The sequence below is a fragment of the Gobius niger genome (assembly GCF_951799975.1).
Source record: "Gobius niger genome assembly, chromosome: 8".
Classification (NCBI taxonomy): Eukaryota; Metazoa; Chordata; class Actinopteri; order Gobiiformes; family Gobiidae; genus Gobius; species Gobius niger.
Window position 1 is genome coordinate 16,274,263 of NC_136859.1, and position 19,133 is coordinate 16,293,395.

Consider the following 19,133-nt stretch of genomic DNA (forward strand, 5'->3'; position numbering starts at 1 on the left):
TAATGAGTAGAATAAAATTAAACTCTTAATTTGGCCAAAAAGGGACTTGTCAATTATCCTGATGCTGGTAAAAATGTTGACATTGAACCATCACATGTTGGAACATCTTAACAACTTTATTAGGCAAATAACATTATAAATAAAAAAGTGCATAGAAAAATTAAACAGGTTTAGAAATATGTATACAAATATTTACAAACTCAGGGTTTTTGTACATCGTAACAAAGACATATTTAAAGATCACATATAGCTTTTACACTTTACATTTTAAAATAACCCTACCATATATATATTCTCATCTTTATATGTGTTTTTTTTTTATATATAACATACAGCTTTCTGAACAGATTTTGGGATAGATGGTCATGATCAGTTGTGTCTGCTTTGCATCTATCAAATGCAAACGTTCACAAACAAACAAACACACACACACACACACACGCGCGCACCACAGACATAAACAGACAGTATCTGCTCTGCAGGACAATAAAACTACTCTTAAATTATGATCATCCTCTCGTTTTGCATCAGTATTCCCAAACATCTGTCGAAACAGCGGAGGTAGAATCAGCAGGGAGTGGGGAGTGACTCTGGTCGTGATTCTAGGTGATTGACACAAGTAAATCTGGGCTCCATCCCAGTGATTGGACATGCAAAAAAAAAAAAATGCTTAAAACAAAAGTTAAAAAGGGAATTCTGGATTGGACAAGCCATTGCTAATCCTGCAGTTGTCACTATTATGTCAAATCATAGACGATTAAACAACCTGCTTTGGAAATAACATAAAAATAAACAAATGACGCAGCCCCAGAAATAAGTTTCAAGCAAATAGAAGTTATAGGGCACCACAGTAGAAGAAAATTATTTGAATGGGGAGATCTCCAAATATACTAGACCACCACCTCTTATACAAAGCACAATCTTTTACTGTTAATATAAATCAAACAGGAATAAATAGAACTATCGATAATATAAACAGTGAACTTGCTTTTAACCTCATCATGACAGCACTGAACATCAACGAAGAACAACATCAACATTAATTAAGGTGCTGTGTACCACGCAGCTCCATGACAGGCTTCTAGTCAAGACGCTCTAGAGTTTAGAAAACAAAGCTTGGTGTGGAAGCTCTACGCACACTCAGTGACGATGCTTTTGACAGTGCTCTCCCTGAAGAGACTAACTGTAGGACATTTCACAATAAAATGAAAATTGAAAAAATACAAATATGATTATGTGCAACTGCAGTCTTATTGCAATAGATAAGCATCTGCCATACTGGTAATAAAATAGATTAAAAACTATTTTCGATCTTTCAACTGCAGGTTTGGCTTTAAGTACTGTATTTGCTACATACACTGTACATGAACCAAAGTAATATCTGACAGACACTTTTCTGTCTTTCCAAGTATGACACGAGGTGATGCTAATGAAACGGTTACATCATAATGTATTTCTATGCAACAAGGGAAATGGGTGGCAATACGCCTCCGCTCTAAAACTGAGAAGACATGTTATAAATAGCTTGCTTGTGTTCGCACAAGATTAAGATGTCAGAAAGAATGTTAACTATTACTGCTAATAGGAAGGAAATTATTTGTTAAATAAAACGAAGTGGGAGCCTTTCAAAACTTAGCACCTTTGTTTTTAAACCGGTAAGGAAAGAAAGAAAAAACAAACACCACAGGGCATTAATCTTCAGGTAAAACACAAACATTGAGATGTATGTATGGCTCGTGTGAAGACTGCGCAGATGGGGCAATAGGATCCCATCACTGAAGGATGGAGCGATCATGATTACAAGTGTATTAAAAAAGGCAACCCAAAAAACGACCCAAAATAAAGTTTTGAACTAAATGAGTCTCCCAAGACCTAGAGAAACTAGGGTTTAACAATGATTCAAATGGATAAGGCTAGATGTGTGTTTTGGAAAAAACATAAAACAAATCAAATGTTGCAGCCATGTAGTTCCAGGTTCCTGTTGAGTGCTCTTACGGTGTCTCGTCCGACTGCACCTAAACATTTTACTCCATAGAGCAAAAATCGAATGGTCTTTTCTGTATGATCCGCTCTCCTAGTGGCAAACCCCTCTGTCATTTTGTGGCCTTCCTCCCACATCTCCAAAACGCATCCAGTGCCATTTAAGTTTAAGGCATAAACAAGTTTTCCCTCTATTTGTGAGAGAAAGGGTCAATTAAGGAAGCGCCGACATCTCCGTGCTCCACAGTTACAGTTGAGCTTGCTGCTGGCATCTTCAATTGGAAATTTGTAATCATATGTGAGCTCTTCTCCTCTGTAGATCTTCCTTAACGCAAAGATGACAATATGTTTCCGACCTTCCACGTTGATGACTCTGGAGTAGCAGTTGGGTTCACACGAGTGGTTGATGAATCTGGCAGCATTCCCGTGCATGGTGGCATCCACAACATCAAAGTCATCGATGCGGAACATGTAACACCCAATGCCCTGCAAAATTCAAAACCAGAAATATTTACTTTCTTACACTTTCAAACTGATGTAAGACTAATGCTATGACCATCTACCAACCTTGCCATCATAGTACTTTTCTCTTTTGTCTGTAAGCACTGATCGGATGACAATCCCTGCATATTCAATAACCATCTCTCCAGCTTCAATGTTCCTCTTGCAGAAAAGCCCTCGCCCATGGATAGCAGACCTGTGGCACATAGTACATAGTATCACAGACTTGGACCTTGACTCTGCATCATCAAGTCGCTCAACTCAATGAAAACGCTCTACATTGGTATGAATCAGAACAGCATTGTCTATATCTGAAATATTTATTTAGAATCCAATTTGGCTCAACAACAGGCAATAAATCGGCACAATGCTCCCCACGTGGAAATAAAAACAAATACTTTGTGTCATGCAATTTACGTGGATTTGTTTTCCTGACCTGTAAACGCCCACAGCCTCTTTGGAGGTTCTCTCCAGATGTCTGAAGCGCATCGCCATCGGCAACTCCAAACTTGTGGCCCGTCTGGAAGATAGAAGAAAGGCATCCGCATTAAATTACAACCAAGATCACAAATAAACATGAAAAGATTATGTTGGGTTCATGTTTTTTTAAGAAATGAAAATCCTAGTAAGAAACTGAGTGAGAAAGTCTGTCTCTAAGAGCACCTAGCTCTTTTTTAACTATGAACAAAGCTTAACCTTAAAGGGACTATACAGAGTTCAAAAATGTTAAAACTAAGTATTTTCCTCCCCTGACATGTTCCAGCCATGTCCTAATGTGTAGAATGAGCTCAGACCTGTTCACCACAACTGCCTCTAAAATCCTGCACTGTCACTGAAAAAGGTGTTACTTCGGTTCCGAAGTGCCGTCATGCACGAGCTCAATATAGAAGCTGCAGTTACGAATAAGACCTGAGGGGGCAGTAGTGAGCATAAAATGACTAACTTGCATCTAGCCCCTTTAAGCACCCACTTTCGTTCTGGTTAGGTCGACCTGAGACTGGTGGTTTTGGGTTAGTGTGAATCCAACTGCGACACTTTGACCCGAACCAGTCGCACTCAGCGGAGCGGGTGTGGTGTGCCATCCTGAGGCTGAAATATTTTCTGTTTCTTTCCATTTTAATTTTAGAAAAGAAAGGACTTATTTTTAATGAAAGTGCGCTGCATGACTGGATGTATGTTAATTATTCTAATGACGCCAAAAGGATAAATTTGTATCAGTGAGGTACGCCTCTTCTCTGCCCCTCTCTCTCTCTCTCTCTGCGGTAAAGCTTTCTTCTCCATGCAACAATTTAAGATCATTTCCTCTGTCTCGCGTATCAACCATGAGAGAGAAATGACCACCACATAACATCAAGGAAGCACACGTGTGTGTGTGAGTGTGCGAGTGTGTGTGCGTGTGTGTGTGCGTGCGTGTGTGTTGGAGCAATGACAGCGCTTTGATCGCTTGATGACTGTTGTCATGGGAATAAGTTTGGCGAACAGCTGATCATTGTTGTGTGGCTGATGGTGTGACCTTCGGAGAGCAGGTGAATGGGGACTGAACTAACAATGAAGTAAAACATATAGCAGTCTTGGGTGGACCCACAAAGCGCTCCAACGTGTGTAAAAACGCCCTAAAATTACAAAAATAAACTTAGGTGAAGGGAAGTCCCTGACCTTGTGGATTTGAGAAGAACTTCATCTTCTTCATCATCATATAGATCAATGTCTGGAAGTTGTCTGTGCTGAGATGCCAAGAAGTTAAACATATCAAATGTCGATTTTCTGTTAAAAAGAAAAACAAACCATTTGTGAGCAAACATGAAAACAAATTATGCAACTACTCAATCCGATTTCAACATTCCCCATCGTACCTGACATAGAGCTCAGAACGGGCACAGCCCGTGGGATTGACTGGGAGGTCGTCATCTTGGGAAAACTGTTTGAAAAAACGGAAAGTGTGTCGCTGACAGTGATGTGCTCCATATAGTTGCTCAAGCAAAAACACCACAGTGTCATGGACAAAGCCCAGCATGCGGTCCCCAGTGATCTTCTGAAATGTCAGAGGCCTCAGTCTAGCAATGGCTCGCGCTTCCTGCACCCCATCAACAACAGCTTTCCAAGCAACTGAACACAAAGGAACATTTTGATCAATATACCAATAAACTAGAGATTTTAGAAAATACTTAAAAAATAAAGAACAGCTCACCCTCTATACTGTCTGCTTCAACACTAAAACCATCATCACTTTTTATTTCAAATTTCAGATGTGGTTGCTCTTTGTTATTGGGATATTCCTCTTCATCCTCTGACAGCGGTGACTCATCCTCTGAACCTGATGAAGCCCCTAAAAACAAATCCACACATTTATTTAATTGTCTGCCAATTTATTCACCGCCTCCTTCACATGAGCACATTTATCTAATAATTTGCATACCTGTGTATTTCTTCCAGTCGGTCACAGTACTGTGTTCCACTAGCTCCCCAGGTTGATGTTTTCCTTGTTCACCTCTAGACAAGCAATCCCAGGGTTCAGACCTAAAACATAAATTTTCATTAGCCTTTATGTTACTCATACTCAAGTATCAAACAAATCAGGACTTACCCAGAGCTCTCAGAATCGCTAAGGTGGTCCTCTTTGAGTGTGTCGAGGTTCAGGATTCCTTTTACTGTAGGAGTCTTGATTCGAACGCCCGAGTTGCGGTTTGAGACGCTTGGTTTGCGTCGTTCCTCAACTGCATTGGGAGGTTCTGGAGGAAGGAAGTCTACTTTAGATTTCTTGGTGACTACGCGATCTGACAGGGATGACACTCTCTTCATGCGGACGTGGGTGCGTGGGCGGAGCGCAGGGGGAGGAGGCGGGGCAGGCGGCGATGAGGGTGGTGATGCTGGGGGCTCCGGTTCAATTAACAGACCAGGCGGTAATACTAAAGAGGAGGGACTCAAGGTACGAAGACCACTCCACTTCGGGGTGTAGTTACTTGCCATAGCTTGGTTAATAATGGCCTCTGCACTTTCTGCTGGAGTCATGGCAGGATTCTCTGGAGGCTTGGCTGACTTGGATTTCTTTGATGAATTTGACTCTTTTTTCTTTGGCTTTTTGGACTCTGAAACACCCTCATCTTTAGATTTAGTCGTTTTTTTGGGTTTCTTAGAGCTAGCTGTTGGCACAGCACCGTTGTTGCTGTGTGCAAGCAGCTGTGTAATTGTGGTAGGGTTTTGAATGGCAGGTGTGACAGAAGCTGCTGTCATGCTTGCAGCAGATGGAGGCACAGGCAAGTTCCCTGCTGCTGCTAAGGTGGCAGACAGTGCGTTACTTTGTAAAAGACTGGCAATTTGCGTGACACAGTTAAACGAAGGGGAGTTTGGAGTCGGAAGCTGAAAAGTGTTGCTTTCTGGGTTTTTCACAAAGATCTGCCCTAGGCGATTAACAAGGAGGACATGAGGAGTTGGATCTACATTTGGACCTCCGACTTCCTTCACTGTTAAAATGGCATGCCCTGGTAAGGCTTGGGGCAGCACAGTCTGGTGAGGTTCCAGCGCTGGTCTGGGCGCAGTAAAGTTAATAGAAATGCTGTGACCTGCAGTGGGTTCTTTCTGAAGAGATGCAGTGCCGTAACCATTTAGAATGACTGGGGCTGCTGTGGTGTGGAGTGACACGGGTGCAGACGCCAGTGTGGCAGAAGACGAGACAATTGTCAAAGACGTCGAACTCAAAGGCTGCGTTTGTGCTGAGTACATGGGGACAGAGACAGTCGCTGTGGACGCAGTTGGCAAAAAGGACGATGATAACACGGGATCACTCTGAGAGACAACGTTTAGCAAAGACTGCGTGACATCGACAGGTGTGAGAGTGGTCAGTTTAGTAGACGAGGGGTCTGTTGGTTGAGTGCTGGTTGACTCCTGTGGTGACGTCACAGGCTGAAGAGTAATACTGGCGAGCTGAGGCTGGTTAAAGGTTGGCAAACAGGAATATATCTGCACAGGATTTGAGATGCTTTGTACAGATGTTTGGTGCGTTGTTGGTGTCTGGGACTCAGATGTTGCTGGGGGTGGAGTGTCAAGAGGACCTTTCAGACTGCCAATAGAGGCTTGAACAGTGCGCTCATCTTTGCTAGACGCCAAGTGATTCTCTACAGTCAGAGTAGATTCCACGGGGGATAAAAGATTTTCATTGCCAGTCTTACAACAAAAAACATCAGATTGTTGATGTGGGGCACTGTCACATTTTTCGAGAATCAATCGAGCTTCAGAGGAGAAACTGAAGCTCGGACTATTGAATGGTTCTTTCATTTTTGATGTCTCAGGCAGCTTTCTCAATGCATTTGGCAGCTCATTTTTAACAATAGGAGAACGAACAATGTCTTTGACTTCAACAGGAGACTTAGCGCTGTACTCTTTGCTTGAGAAACAGGCATGTTTGGCTTCATCTGAATGACTGGAATGATGGGAATTGACGGGGCTTTTGGCATTTGAATTTAGAGACGATGATGAATCTATGTGCTCATGTGAAGAGGTAGAACTTGGAATGGGATCAACATTCTTTTCAGACTCTGCATCACAAACAGTTTTATGCTTTTGAATTTTTGGTACTTTTTGACCAGATCCATCGTCATTTACTGAATTGTCATTTGTGACAATACTAGCATCACTTTCTGTACCATCATCTATTCCGTCAAGCTGAGCCATTGTTTTTGAAGAAGATGAAGGAGGCTTGCAATGCTCTTTTGTCCCAGGCCGACTGACAATTGTTCGTGAGAAATCAAAATAATGCTCCATATCCTCATCAGATGAGGTGTTTCCAAAGTCTTCTCTTTTTGAAGCAACTGAATGAGGAAGTTTGGCAACAAGAGACTTTCTCTTATGTACCTCTTGAGTTTTCTCCCAAAACTCCTCTGGATCTTCACCCTCCACCACTATTTGCGCTCCACAGTTCATAGCAACACCTTCATTGAGGAGTGTTTCTTCGATTTCTAGCTCCGTCCTCATATCCTGGCTCAAAGTAACGATAGAGTCCTTGTGAAAGGAATTGAAGGAAAAGTTATCTTCATCTTTTGGTTGCTCTGAGTCACCTCTTGGTGTACCATTAGTAGGAGAGTGATCTTCAGGCTCCGGCGAAGCCAAGAAGTTGTGTGGAACCTCAACTGAATCTGGCTGGCTCAAATCAAATGACAGTCGGTTTCTGGGTAAATGTTGCACTGTTGGAGAGAAGGACAGACTTGGAGAGGGAAAGCTGGCTTCGTTGTCTTGCCAAGCGGACTGAGGGAAAAAAGATGAAGTTCCGTGCGGCATTGCGTTTCCATGATGTCTGAGAGAGGAAGTGTTTCTGCCGGCTCCAGGACGAGGTGAGTTATCAGTGGCACCAAGGGGAAACATTGGAGATGTGGGCTGGGAAGACTTTCCAGAGCGCAGGGTAATGGGTCCAGGCAGAGGGGGAGACATATGACCATGAAGACCTGTGGTTTGTGAGTGCGGACTGTTGCGACGAGGTTTTCGTGTTTCATCCAAATCACTTATTGTTAAAATGTGGTGCGGCTTCAAAGTGGTTACACCTTTGGATAAACAGAAAGATCCATTAGTCCTACTCATTATGCTCAGTCTGCAAACTGTCAGCATTTATTTCTGTAATACCTGGACATGGCAGTGGGCGGGACATGCCTCCAGCTGGTCTCCTGGGTAATTTAGGCCTTGTTCCATGATCTGCCTTTCGGATTTCCCTGATCTGGGACTGGCGGTCTCTTACATCTGTCCGAGGAGTTTCCGATTCTAAGAGGTCATTAGCATCATTATTATTTGCCTTCATTAAAACAATATAGAACATTTTACCACAGGCAGATTCTCACCTTGTAGTGGGCAGGGGCTGTGGGCAATGGTCTGATTCTCCCCCTGGTCAGGCATCTCCTCAACAAGTTTCTCAGGAATAAGGGGCCGAACTTCTTTCACTGTGCAAGTGTATCTGCACCGCCGCTGAGGATTCACAGTGCTCCAGTACCAGCGCGAAGATCTATGAATGAAGCAACACAGGATTTTAAAAGGTTTCAAAAACAAAGTGAAAAAATAAGATAAGATTAGTTCAATTATATTAATACATATAGACTCTACTGTTAAGTAAATATAAGAGGGTGGGAGGCACTGTATTAAAACAAAACAAAAAAACACTAATATATGAAAAGTATTCAAACTTACTGAAATCCAACAGGAAACAGCCTCCCCTTTCGTGCAGAAAGCTCTGTTAGCACACCGAGTTTGTGTATGTGCAAGGAACCTATTGTAGAAAAGGCAGATATGACGTGACTTGAACAGGTTTAATACAAAAGTGAGCATTGGAGGTAAGAGCTTACCTATGATAACATTAACTAGTTCTGGCTCCACTCCAGTCAGGAACTTTCTGCGTAGAGTGATGCCCTCAAAATCCACGTATACCCTGCGCTTGACTTCAAATTCTTGGCCAGTTACCATCTTAACAAATACATAAAGGATATCAATGAGAAGAGTTCAGATGGAAGCACAAATATGTTTTTAGAAAAAAGTCTTTACTTTGCCACTGATGAGATGTCTGTGTTTATAACAGTAGACTTTCTTGTCATCCTGGAACACACACTGACGGGAGCGGGCGCACATGAAGTGGTAATTACTTTGACATGAGGTAAGACAGCAGCCAACTGTTGCACCGGTCTTGTTGCAGCGTTCACATCGCTATGGGAAGAAAAGTGTAACAACTCAAATTGGTAAAGATTCACAAATAAATGTCAAAACCCTTTAGACTTCTAGGTTAAACTACCATAAGTCGGCCTCTGGCGACAGCGCTGTGCACATGGAGTAGAGAGCCATTGTCTTCCTCAAACACCTCAGCAGACCACAGACAGCAGTTCAAATGGGCCCACTCATTCTGTCCCAGATAAAGCAGCCTCCCAGCCTCCTGCAGAAGCATGAAGATTAACTTGTAAGTCTCCTTATCTTCCACTTTATAAAGGTCTGGATATCAACTGTGTTTTCCAGAAAACTTACATTTGGCTTGAGATCTCCATATTTTTGACACAAAGAGCACTGCCTATTATCTTCCTCTGTCCATCCAGTGTCTAGATCTGCTTTTGACAACCGTCCTCTTTTTCCTGTTCACAAAATACAAAGTTTATTAAGGAAAACCTTTTTCACCAAATAAAATAACGAAAATATACCTTTTGATTTAAGTCTTGCAGCTCTGGTGGATTTGTGATGGTTAGGTGGATCCTCTGATACAGTGGTGACAGGCTCTTCTTTTATTTTCAAGTTTTGTTCATTATCTTCTTGGAGGCGTCCAAGAGGAACCCTGGACTGGACCTCCCTCTCTTGCCATTGAGCATAAACATGTTCTACTGTAGGTGGATGAACGGCATTGGACAGCATTCCTCTACAAAAGAGTCAGCATTTAGACTTTTCTAAATTCAGAACCAAGCTGTAAACTTCAAAAGAACAAAGCAAAGAGTGCAAGAGTTTACTCACAATGGTAGATCTTTGGTAGTTGGGTTCCACACCTTTGAGTCTTGACCATTAAACCAATTGAATACTTCTTCAAGGAGCTGAAAGAAAAAACTCTGCTTTAGTAACAATTTCCATATTTCATTGTCTTTAAGTAGTTGGAGCGTCACCTTTAAGTAGTAGGAGCGTGCCAGAGCAGTCGGCCTCTGTTCCTCCGGAAGATCATCCTCGAGCTGCAGCCTTTTCCTCACCATTTGCACTACATCCTCATGGAACATTTTCTGAAAGAAAAACGGCATTCATACTAATGAAAAACGTGAAAATGGCTTGGCGTTTATCTAGGCAGAAACTCTGTACTTTTAGTTACATCGTGCATGTAGGTATACATAATAAAATAATGGTTGCACAATTACCAATGTAGTATAAAGGCCTTTGTCAAACTTTTTCCCCACAGCTCGGAGGTCACAGGCGGGCTGTCCTTCAATACCATTATCGGGATCAACCAACTTCTGACACTGTCATAGATGCGGGAAAGATAAGTTAGCGGCTTACTATTTATAATGAGGACAAATTTTTGATTAACGTAAAAAGAAAAGCTACCTGTGAGCAGGTGACGAGGTGTTGTGTGAGGGTAGAGGAGAGCAAACACGCCAGCACTTTCTCTATCCCTGACCTGAGCTCGATGTAGAGCAGCTCTCTCCAGGCACTGGGCTGAGTCACACTGCAGGGCCGACACGAGTACACCACACTTTCTGGTAGACTTGAGAGGATCTCATACAGCTCATCTGAAATCAGTCGACATATTTAGATTTACCAACATTTGCATCATGCATAACAGACATAATAATCCTACAGGTAAATTACCTGTTAGATCTTCACACTTCGCATGGACCCAATGGTTGCATGTGCCACATTGCATCATTTGACTGTCATAGTCATTATCCTCATAGCATTTGAAACAGATTGGGCAGTAGTTACCTATTGGTAATCAAATGGGAACAAATAAGACTCAATTGCAAAACAAATAACGAGATGTCGCTAGTGTGATTGTGCCTTACCCTGTTCATAGAGTTTTGCACAATCAGGACAGAGGCCTTGATCATGGTTCCAATCGGTGTCCCAGCACTTCCCTGGTGTGACTCCACAACTTTTACATCTTATGCATGTCATGCAAACCTGTAGGAACATGGTATCGGTAACTGAACTGTGTTATAAATTTACAAGAGCATTGAAATGAAATTGATGATGGAATTACCCAAGATTTCCTCTTTTTATTTTGTTTGGGATAGTTTGGTCCCAAACAGGAAGTATGATAACAGTTCTGACAACGCTCACATTCTAACAAAGGCTGAGAAGAAAAAATGCAATATTTCTAATGTCTGATTTCATTTGATCATATCCATTTGGTTGTTTAAAAAAGTAAAATAAAAACCTTAGAGTGCTTGTTTTTTCGACCACACACATGACAAAACTTGCATCTGCGACAGCACCAGTTTTCCTTATTATCGTTGGAGGGCCGTTCTGAGGGGTCAAGGCAGAACTGGTGGAAGGGCTCACAGCATACTTGGCAATGCAGCATCTAAACAGAACATTTTAATACAATTTAAATAAATACAATGTTGAAATAGTTGTAGATAAGACATTTTGCAAGAGCTTGCCTCATGCTGTCCTTTACTGGCACAGAGGAAGCACGCATATGAGGGTGTAAGGGGTGCAGAGGTCAGGACACTCAAGCCGCCTGTACTCCAGACATTCTCAAACGTACAGTCCTCCTAAATACAAGCATTTTTTTCAGACAGAAACACTCAAACTTTTGCCTGTCATCAGAACCACTTTATAAATGACTAAAATAAAGTTAATAAGGTATCAATTATTTATGTGTTATTAGAAGCAATAATGACTATACCTTAAAGTCAACCCTGATTTTGTGAGTAGGCTTAGTAGACTCTCTCTCAGTTGTTTCAAACCCATGAGCCAAGGCAGCGAGCACACTAGGGGGAGTCTCCTCTAAAGGACCCTAGGAAAAAACAGCGATGACCCCTTTATCAGTATGTGTAATTGAGCTTTAAATAAACTGCATATTTGATCACATAACTAATTTTTAATGACACTATATTTTGGAAATACTCACTTTTTCAGGTTTACGTTTTCCACTTGGAACACGATGTGTACTTGTTTTGCGATGTCGAACTTCATCATCTGAGATATCCCCTAAGAAGCCATCTAATGACACAAAATCTTGAACAAACAAAGGATATTGTTAGTACAATCAGTCTTACTGGTGAAATTGCACGGATAGCAGTGTCACTCTAAAATGAAGAGACTACCTTCATTGAAACGTGGTCCAGAGCCCCTTCTTCTTGCTGGAGAAGCAGCGTTTGAGACACCTTTGCTGTCTGCATCAGACTCATAGTCCACCAGGTCGAAGTAGACTTTGGGCTTTACAACACGCTTTGGCTGCTTCCGGACAGAGGGACTGTCCCCCTGAGCTGAGGGCGAGTCTGCAGTGCCCTCTGCTCCTTCATCATTACTAGAACAACCAGCACTAAAGGAGGCCCGGCGTCGCTTGGAGGTACCTTCAAATGTAACAAACACAGTAAGTGTCACGCTTATCATGATGTTATGATTTTATAACACTTTAGACTGAAAAGACCTTTGGGCACTGCTCTTCCAGTTACTCTTCGTGCTTTCCTCTCTTCAATTTGATCACACCTCTTATACCTTGACAAAAAAACAAAAAACGGATTTAAAAAAAAGTGATTAACAACACATTTACAATGAGAGGCATCCACGTACACGCAGCACTGTCGTTTGGTATTGGGTCCACCAAACTTGGGCTTGTCCAAGCAGTTAATGCATTCCCCACAATCATCCTCATGGTTACAGCCTTTGCATACTCCACATCTCCGAGAGCGATATCCAAATGGTCCAAGCCCTTTGCGTTTGATCAAACTTGATACTTTCTTAACTTTTGTAACTTTTTGTTCAGATGCCCCAGGACTGTCTGACTCTGATGGAGACCCGTTATCTGCAAAACAATGTTTCTATTAATAAAGGTTTATCAAGGTCAATCTAATTACCCTAACGCTATCAAATTGTGTCTACCTTTAGTGTCTGTGGAAGGGGAAATACCAGTTCTTTCATGGAGAGGCAAAGCGCTGAGTCTGGGAATGTCATCAGGTACCAATGCCCGCGGCTGCCCCAGCACCACTGATGCCGCCCGACACACGTGTTTGATACGAGGGCCTCCAGCATGACGAAACTCCTGGCACAAAGGTGAGGTGACTGGAACCTGAAAATTAACAAGATAAACATTTATAGAACTGATGAAAACATTAAGAATATCCTCATAAAAAAAAATTGACCAAGATATAATGTGATATTTCTGCATTTCGTAAATAAACCAGTGTGTAGGGGTGCAGTGTGCACACCCCTGGTACAAAATACCATTAGCAGTCAATATTAATATACATCAGGAAACTAGAACAAACATTTGTTTTTGTCGATACTTCCCACCTCTAATATCAACATGATAGATTCGTTTAGGGCACTTGCCTGTACTTGTGGAGGCTCTGTCTTGACTGGAACATCAGGAACAGGCGGAAGTTTCTGCCTCCGCCTTTGTTTCTTCACGGTCACATCTCTAGACCTGGCAGCAGATGGAGCTGATAAAAGCTACAGAGCGAAAAAAGATAAGTTATGTTTGTCACATACATAGTACAATATATGGTATATGTGCATAAGAATAATGTGACATGAAGTTAGTCCTACATAATACATAAAGAAAAGAGCTTGATTGTCTTACTGTGGTTGTTTTGAGTTGCTTTTGTTGGTCAATTTTGATGAGCTGAACCTTGGCTTTTTTGAGGAGGTTAAACATCCTTTTGTTTGCCCCAGAGAGACGTGGTTTTGGTGTAGCACCCTTTTCCACAGTTGCAGAATCCCCATCACCAGAAGGTGAAGACTTTTCTTTCTCACCTGCACATTTAGTGGCAATAACTTTAGAATTATTCAAACATTTATTTTGACTATATGAATCAACAGGATACCGTAGCTTACCAAAGAACATTTTGGTTGGTTTCTTTTCTGATACTTTTGCAACCGTTTTTAAGTTCAAATTCTTTATGCACACTTTTCTCACAACTCCAGGAGCATCGACATCTTCAATCTTGAGCTTTATTTTCTCCTTCTCTTCATCTGTGTGCCGCTGCCTTAGGCTGATGCTCATCACTTCATCGTCCAGTCCTTCGGCCAAATCGACAGGGGCAGGAGGTTTGCTAATATCCACTTCTTTACTCTTTGGATGTCCCGTATTCAGCTTTTTAAGTTTCTGATAAATCTTGAGGTGATCCGTTTGCCTGTTTACTTTGGGAGAACATTTCTTTCTCTGCGCTTCAGGGAGGTCAGCAGATGGTTCTGTGGGTTTATCCACTGGGGAAATTAGAAACAAATCTTCACACTTGTTTTCATGTGCTTTGTCCAGTGTATAGATATCCTCACCAAACTCGTCAGGCATGTGCCATTTGAAATTCTTTAGGTAATTTGTCTTTTCTTTTTTCCCACTTTTTTTCTCAGAGAAAAGACTGTCAGATATGCAAGTAGCATCTTCTAGTTCCTGGGCAGAAAACAGATCAACATCCAACTGCGCTTCATTTAAGAAGTCCTCATCATCGAGGGGCAGAATTGGGGATATCGCCCTGATAATATCATCCTCCTTTCTCTTCACTGGACGCACTGGAGAACCTAACTGGACTCCCTTCTTCGGAGAGTGTCGACGAGGCAATACTGACATTCCTGCGTCGTCCATAAACCTTTGAGGAGTTTTGATCACACGAGAAGATCTGGCACTTACAACAGGCATAATAAAATGTTTAATATTTTTTACAAATTTGGATTTTCCTGGTAGAGCATCGGTCACATCTCCCTGTGAACCATCAACCAATGTGTCGTTCTCCTCCTGCTTTAAACTGGCTTTCTCTTCCATCTCCATAATCTTTGAAATAATTTTAGCCGCTTTAGATCTTTTCGACGCTGAAATGTGAAGGCCCTGTGATCGTTTTTTAAACTTCTTATTCACTCCAATAAGCTTGGTGTTTGAGCGGGATGTAGGCACTGCTAACTTGTTATGAATCTCACTGTTTTCTTCATTAACTATGCACCCAGTCGGATCTGCTGGTGAAAATTTGCCATCTCTGTTTCTTTGCTTGTGCTTCTGTCGCTGCCCAATAAAATTCTTGCGCTTCTTTTTCAATTTCTTGAGAGATTTCTTTGTAGGGCTTGAAATTTTTGAATCTTGATTTGAGACCATAGGTTGCCGATTATCGATTAGCTGGATTTCATTTTCTTCTTTAACAAGCATTGGGGTTTGCGGTGGACTTTCTTGTAATGCTATACTGTCCGGTATAACTTCATCTTGAGTCTGAACTCTTGTTTCACTCGGCACGTCCTCTGTTAATAAAGACTGGCAGTTTTCTTTTTGTTCAGCATCAGTGTTAACCGGAACTTCTACTATGGAAGATACGGAATTCATCTCAAGTGCTGCTTGAACAGGGGAAACAAGCTTCTTCTTCCTTTGCACACTCCTCTTTTTCCCTGTAATAGTATTTCTACGTCTAGGTTTGGGTTTAGGCTTGGGTTTGGAAGGCACAGGTAATAGCTTGGCCTCTTCAGAGGGTGGTTGTACTTCGTTTTCTATTTTTGGAGGGGAAATTTCACCTGGCACTTGCTCTGCAGAATCAAAGACTTTTGAACAATTCTTGTCCGCAATGTCAGAAGTGTCGACACCGGTCAACTCCACAGATTCTGCAGTCAATGCTTCACAAGGCTTTTCAGGAAGAACATGTGTGTTTGAATCCTGAGATGCATCTACAGTGGGTTTTTGAGGGCTTTCTTTCCTCGGTGCACTCACCCTGGCATTTCTTTTAATAGGCACCCCTTGCTTTTGTTGAACAGGTGTTTTTTGCGGAGATTCCACACTTGGTGTCCTTCTTCGCAGCCTCCTTGTTGGTGTCATTTTGTCTTCCTCAGGTGCTGGTTTTTCTACAATGCTTTCATTTGGACCTTTAGGACCATCATCTTTCTTTTCAGACCCTGGACTAACTTGCTGTACAAGAAAGGATGGCTTTGAACTTTTACTTTTACCAGGGGATGAAACCTTTTTAATCTGAAGTGGGGGGATTTTACCACAATCCAGTTTGGTGTTCTCCTGATTGGATGTTTCCTTTTCTGGTACAACCTCGACTTCCTCTAGTAATGGCTTTTGGGGAGATTTCTGGATGATTTCGCTTTTGTTTGAGGAACTCTTCTCAGCATTGCCATTATCCTGGTTACTTTTTTGCAAGTTTGATTTATTCAGTGATGATTTTTTACATCGTTTTAAATTCCTGCTGACAGCAGGATCAGAAGAGACTTCAGCCTTTTCTGTTGCTTTAACAATCTTTTCACTCTTAATCTGCATTTCTGTTTTTATTAATGCCAGAGTCCATATGAACCTTTTCCTTTTTTTCTTTTTTCTAGTTAAATTCTTTTCACTGGACTGTGCATCATATTTAGGATTCCTAATCCGTAATAATTTCAATTTTGGAACAGTTTCTTCTTTAGACTGTAAACAGTCAGTAGGTTGCACAGTGGTGTCATTTACATCTGCAGTTAATGGATTCTGAATGTCTGGATTCTGAACATCCTTATTTAGCCTTTTACTTTGCCTTCGATTATTGTTTTGGGTTGTTGATTTGAGCTCTTCATTTATCTTTGAATCTGTTGAAATAACCTCTAAACTGACCGAGTTAGCTGGTTCAGTCACAGTGCCTGAGACGCTTTTAGAAATTGGGGGTTTGACTCTAGTGCTTCTGCGAGTACTAGGTTGATGACCATCCGAACTGGACTCTCTCACATTGTCTTGGTGTTTTACAGTTGTTAATTTTGGATCTGTGGCTCCATCATCACAAGTAGATTCTGTCTGAACTATGGTTGGTGTCGTTTGTTCACTCGCCACAACTTTGGTGTTCTTTTTTGCTGTTTCTGCAGGTCTGGCAGCAGATCTTCCACGTCTTCTCACTTGTACACACTCTTCCCTCTTATCTTCAGTGTTATCGTTTTCTTGTTTTAATTTTACATGTGCGCTTGAAATCTGCTCGTCCACAAAGTCCTTTATTTCAGGTACATCTTTAAGTTCTTTTTCTTTTGAACTTTTCAAAGATTTCTTGTGAAGCTCTTTTACTGTTTTGGTTTTCTTTTTAGCCACTAATTTTATGGTAATCCTTGGCGCTGATGCAGCAGGCTTGGTGGCCTGGTGGTCTTTCATGTTTTTCCGTTTTGATCCTTTTTTACAGTCTTTAGCAGGCTCTGTTTGAGAAGACGAACCTAGCATTTGGACCAAGCCTTTGTCATCTTCAGATTGATCACAAGAGGAAAGTTCTGTATCCATTGTGGCTGAAGCAGGTACTTCCTCACTTTGACTTTTAGATTTGAAGCTCTCGCCTGAGGACACAAATTTTTGAATTTAGAAACTCATTATACAATCTAAGAAAGAAGCATTAACCTTTTTTTTTTAAAATATATAAATGGACAAAATATTACTCTTACCTCTAAAAAGGTTTTGTCGCAATGATTTGGAACCCTTTTTCTCAGCTGCAAAGCCTCTGAAGTCATCCGCCTTCAATATAAAAAAGCACGATGAGTTCTTTCTATTAAAAAGTCATGTCAGAGAATATAATTTCTGTCATTCTCTCTCACAAACTGTTGAACTAAAGTTTAACATCATTTTAATAAAACTTTTGCTGAAGTGGATAATGAATGGAATAAAAAATAAGAGTTATGCCATGGACAATAAAGAGCAAATTTAACGCTGGCAGACATGCAGTGCCCTTTTCTGAAATTGTGACTGCACAGCCCACACCACAGAAGAAATCAAAACAGTTAACATGCCTGTAACTACACCGGCATTATCTCCAAAAGACTTTCCACACTTCCACTGGAGCACAAGCACACATGCAGTTGTAATAACTGTATGCACAAATTAATTACACCTTCTTTAAAAACCGGGTGAACATGCTAACATTTAGCACTGATTTTACGGACAGATTAATTTCCAACAAGAGCAGATGTTACACTCCCAAACAATACCAACAAACATCCGTTCTGTAAACTATAGGTTTGTATATCTGACTATAGTTTCCAGCCCTATCCATATGTCCAAATTTGGACGGGGACATAACAAGTTAGCATTATCGTTAGCCGTAATGCTACGGTAGAGGTAGCGCTTTCCTTCTTTGTGTTCGCTACCAGCGTTAGCTCGCTTCTACTCTGTCCCAGTACAGTGACTGCGCCAGGGATGAAATAAATGCTGTTTACAAATGTTTCTCAACTGCAGGTATGCCACAGTATGGCTCTTGCTATATAGGAAACTTTAGACCGTGACAAGCAAAGAAGACTTCAAATTGAGTATGCATTCCACTTGATTACTGATATTGACATGTCTTGTTATGGCTGATCATTAAATGTCACGAAATGGGCTAACATTAGCAAACAGCTAGCATAGCAATAGGATGTTGACATTTCTCCATGACACTATCCAGGAGGCTGCGGTGTACAACATTCATTCAGAACGTTTCAACATTCACGCAAAATATGAAAAATAAAATAAAGATACTGACTCCTGGGTGGGACTGGGACCTCACCTCTTCGCTCTCACTAGAGCTGTAGCCAGCCTGGCCAAGGGTCTTATGGCTAGCTTCTATCCCAAGTAAGCGTAAGTGGGACTGGTCTTCGTTTAACGATAGGACCAGGTTTTGGGGCCTTTGGCCTCCATTTGTCACATCATCAGCTTCTAAGCCTGATCGCCCAAGCTGCCACCGCTTCTCTGAGCGCAAACGACTGCGAGACGACCACGGCCGACCGGGAAAACGTCCCCTTGCAGTAACAGTGCCGCCCTGGCCTCCTACGGCAGCCGCGGTTGCTGATCCGCATCCCGCTGCCGCCATCATCGCTTCTACAACAACATACACCGAAGGCTAGCAGCTCGCAGAGACAAGAGGGTAGGCGCGGAGTGCGAGGGTGCGCCGCAAAGCCGCAAGGGAAAGGGAGTTTTTGTGTCACTGTTTGTGAAAGTTATTTTATTTTTTATTTTTGTACGTTTAGGAAGAACACGTTACATGTCATATACACTATAATAATAATGTATATAATAATGATGTATATATAATTCTAATATGTAT

At 41.6% G+C, this 19,133-nt stretch overlaps 1 protein-coding gene across 1 annotated transcript; it reads right to left on the minus strand.

Moving 5' to 3' along the window:
* Positions 1 to 153: 153 nt before the first annotated feature.
* On the minus strand, positions 154 to 18,959 carry kmt2bb (lysine (K)-specific methyltransferase 2Bb). The gene is made up of 36 exons (XM_079560809.1): positions 18,573 to 18,959; positions 17,503 to 17,572; positions 13,978 to 17,397; positions 13,724 to 13,896; positions 13,474 to 13,593; positions 13,024 to 13,210; positions 12,715 to 12,946; positions 12,572 to 12,639; positions 12,246 to 12,494; positions 12,050 to 12,156; positions 11,825 to 11,935; positions 11,577 to 11,690; positions 11,351 to 11,497; positions 11,174 to 11,266; positions 10,977 to 11,094; positions 10,783 to 10,896; positions 10,519 to 10,703; positions 10,332 to 10,433; positions 10,089 to 10,199; positions 9,943 to 10,019; positions 9,639 to 9,850; positions 9,469 to 9,572; positions 9,242 to 9,379; positions 8,998 to 9,156; positions 8,802 to 8,919; positions 8,647 to 8,725; positions 8,304 to 8,464; positions 8,092 to 8,226; positions 5,066 to 8,012; positions 4,898 to 4,998; positions 4,670 to 4,807; positions 4,335 to 4,587; positions 4,138 to 4,245; positions 2,918 to 3,001; positions 2,548 to 2,677; positions 154 to 2,466 (listed from the first exon to the last, which is right to left on the minus strand). The coding sequence occupies exons 1-36, from the start codon at positions 18,900 to 18,902 to the stop codon at positions 2,191 to 2,193; spliced, it is 11,271 nt and encodes a 3,756-aa protein (XP_079416935.1). The 5' UTR covers positions 18,903 to 18,959; the 3' UTR covers positions 154 to 2,190.
* Positions 18,960 to 19,133: the final 174 nt, after the last annotated feature.

What these genes read in the sequence shown, in the direction of transcription:
- kmt2bb (XM_079560809.1), bottom strand. Translation starts at nt 18,902, where the DNA reads ATGATGGCGGCAGCGGGATGCGGATCAGCAACCGCGGCTGCCGTAGGA. An exon ending in CAGAGCCTCCACAAGTACAG is followed by an intron (nt 13,211 to 13,473) that starts GCAAGTGCCCTA and finishes GTTAATTTTCAG; the next exon opens with GTTCCAGTCACCTCACCTTT. An exon ending in GACATCTCATCAGTGGCAAA is followed by an intron (nt 8,920 to 8,997) that starts GTAAAGACTTTT and finishes GTATTTGTTAAG; the next exon opens with ATGGTAACTGGCCAAGAATT.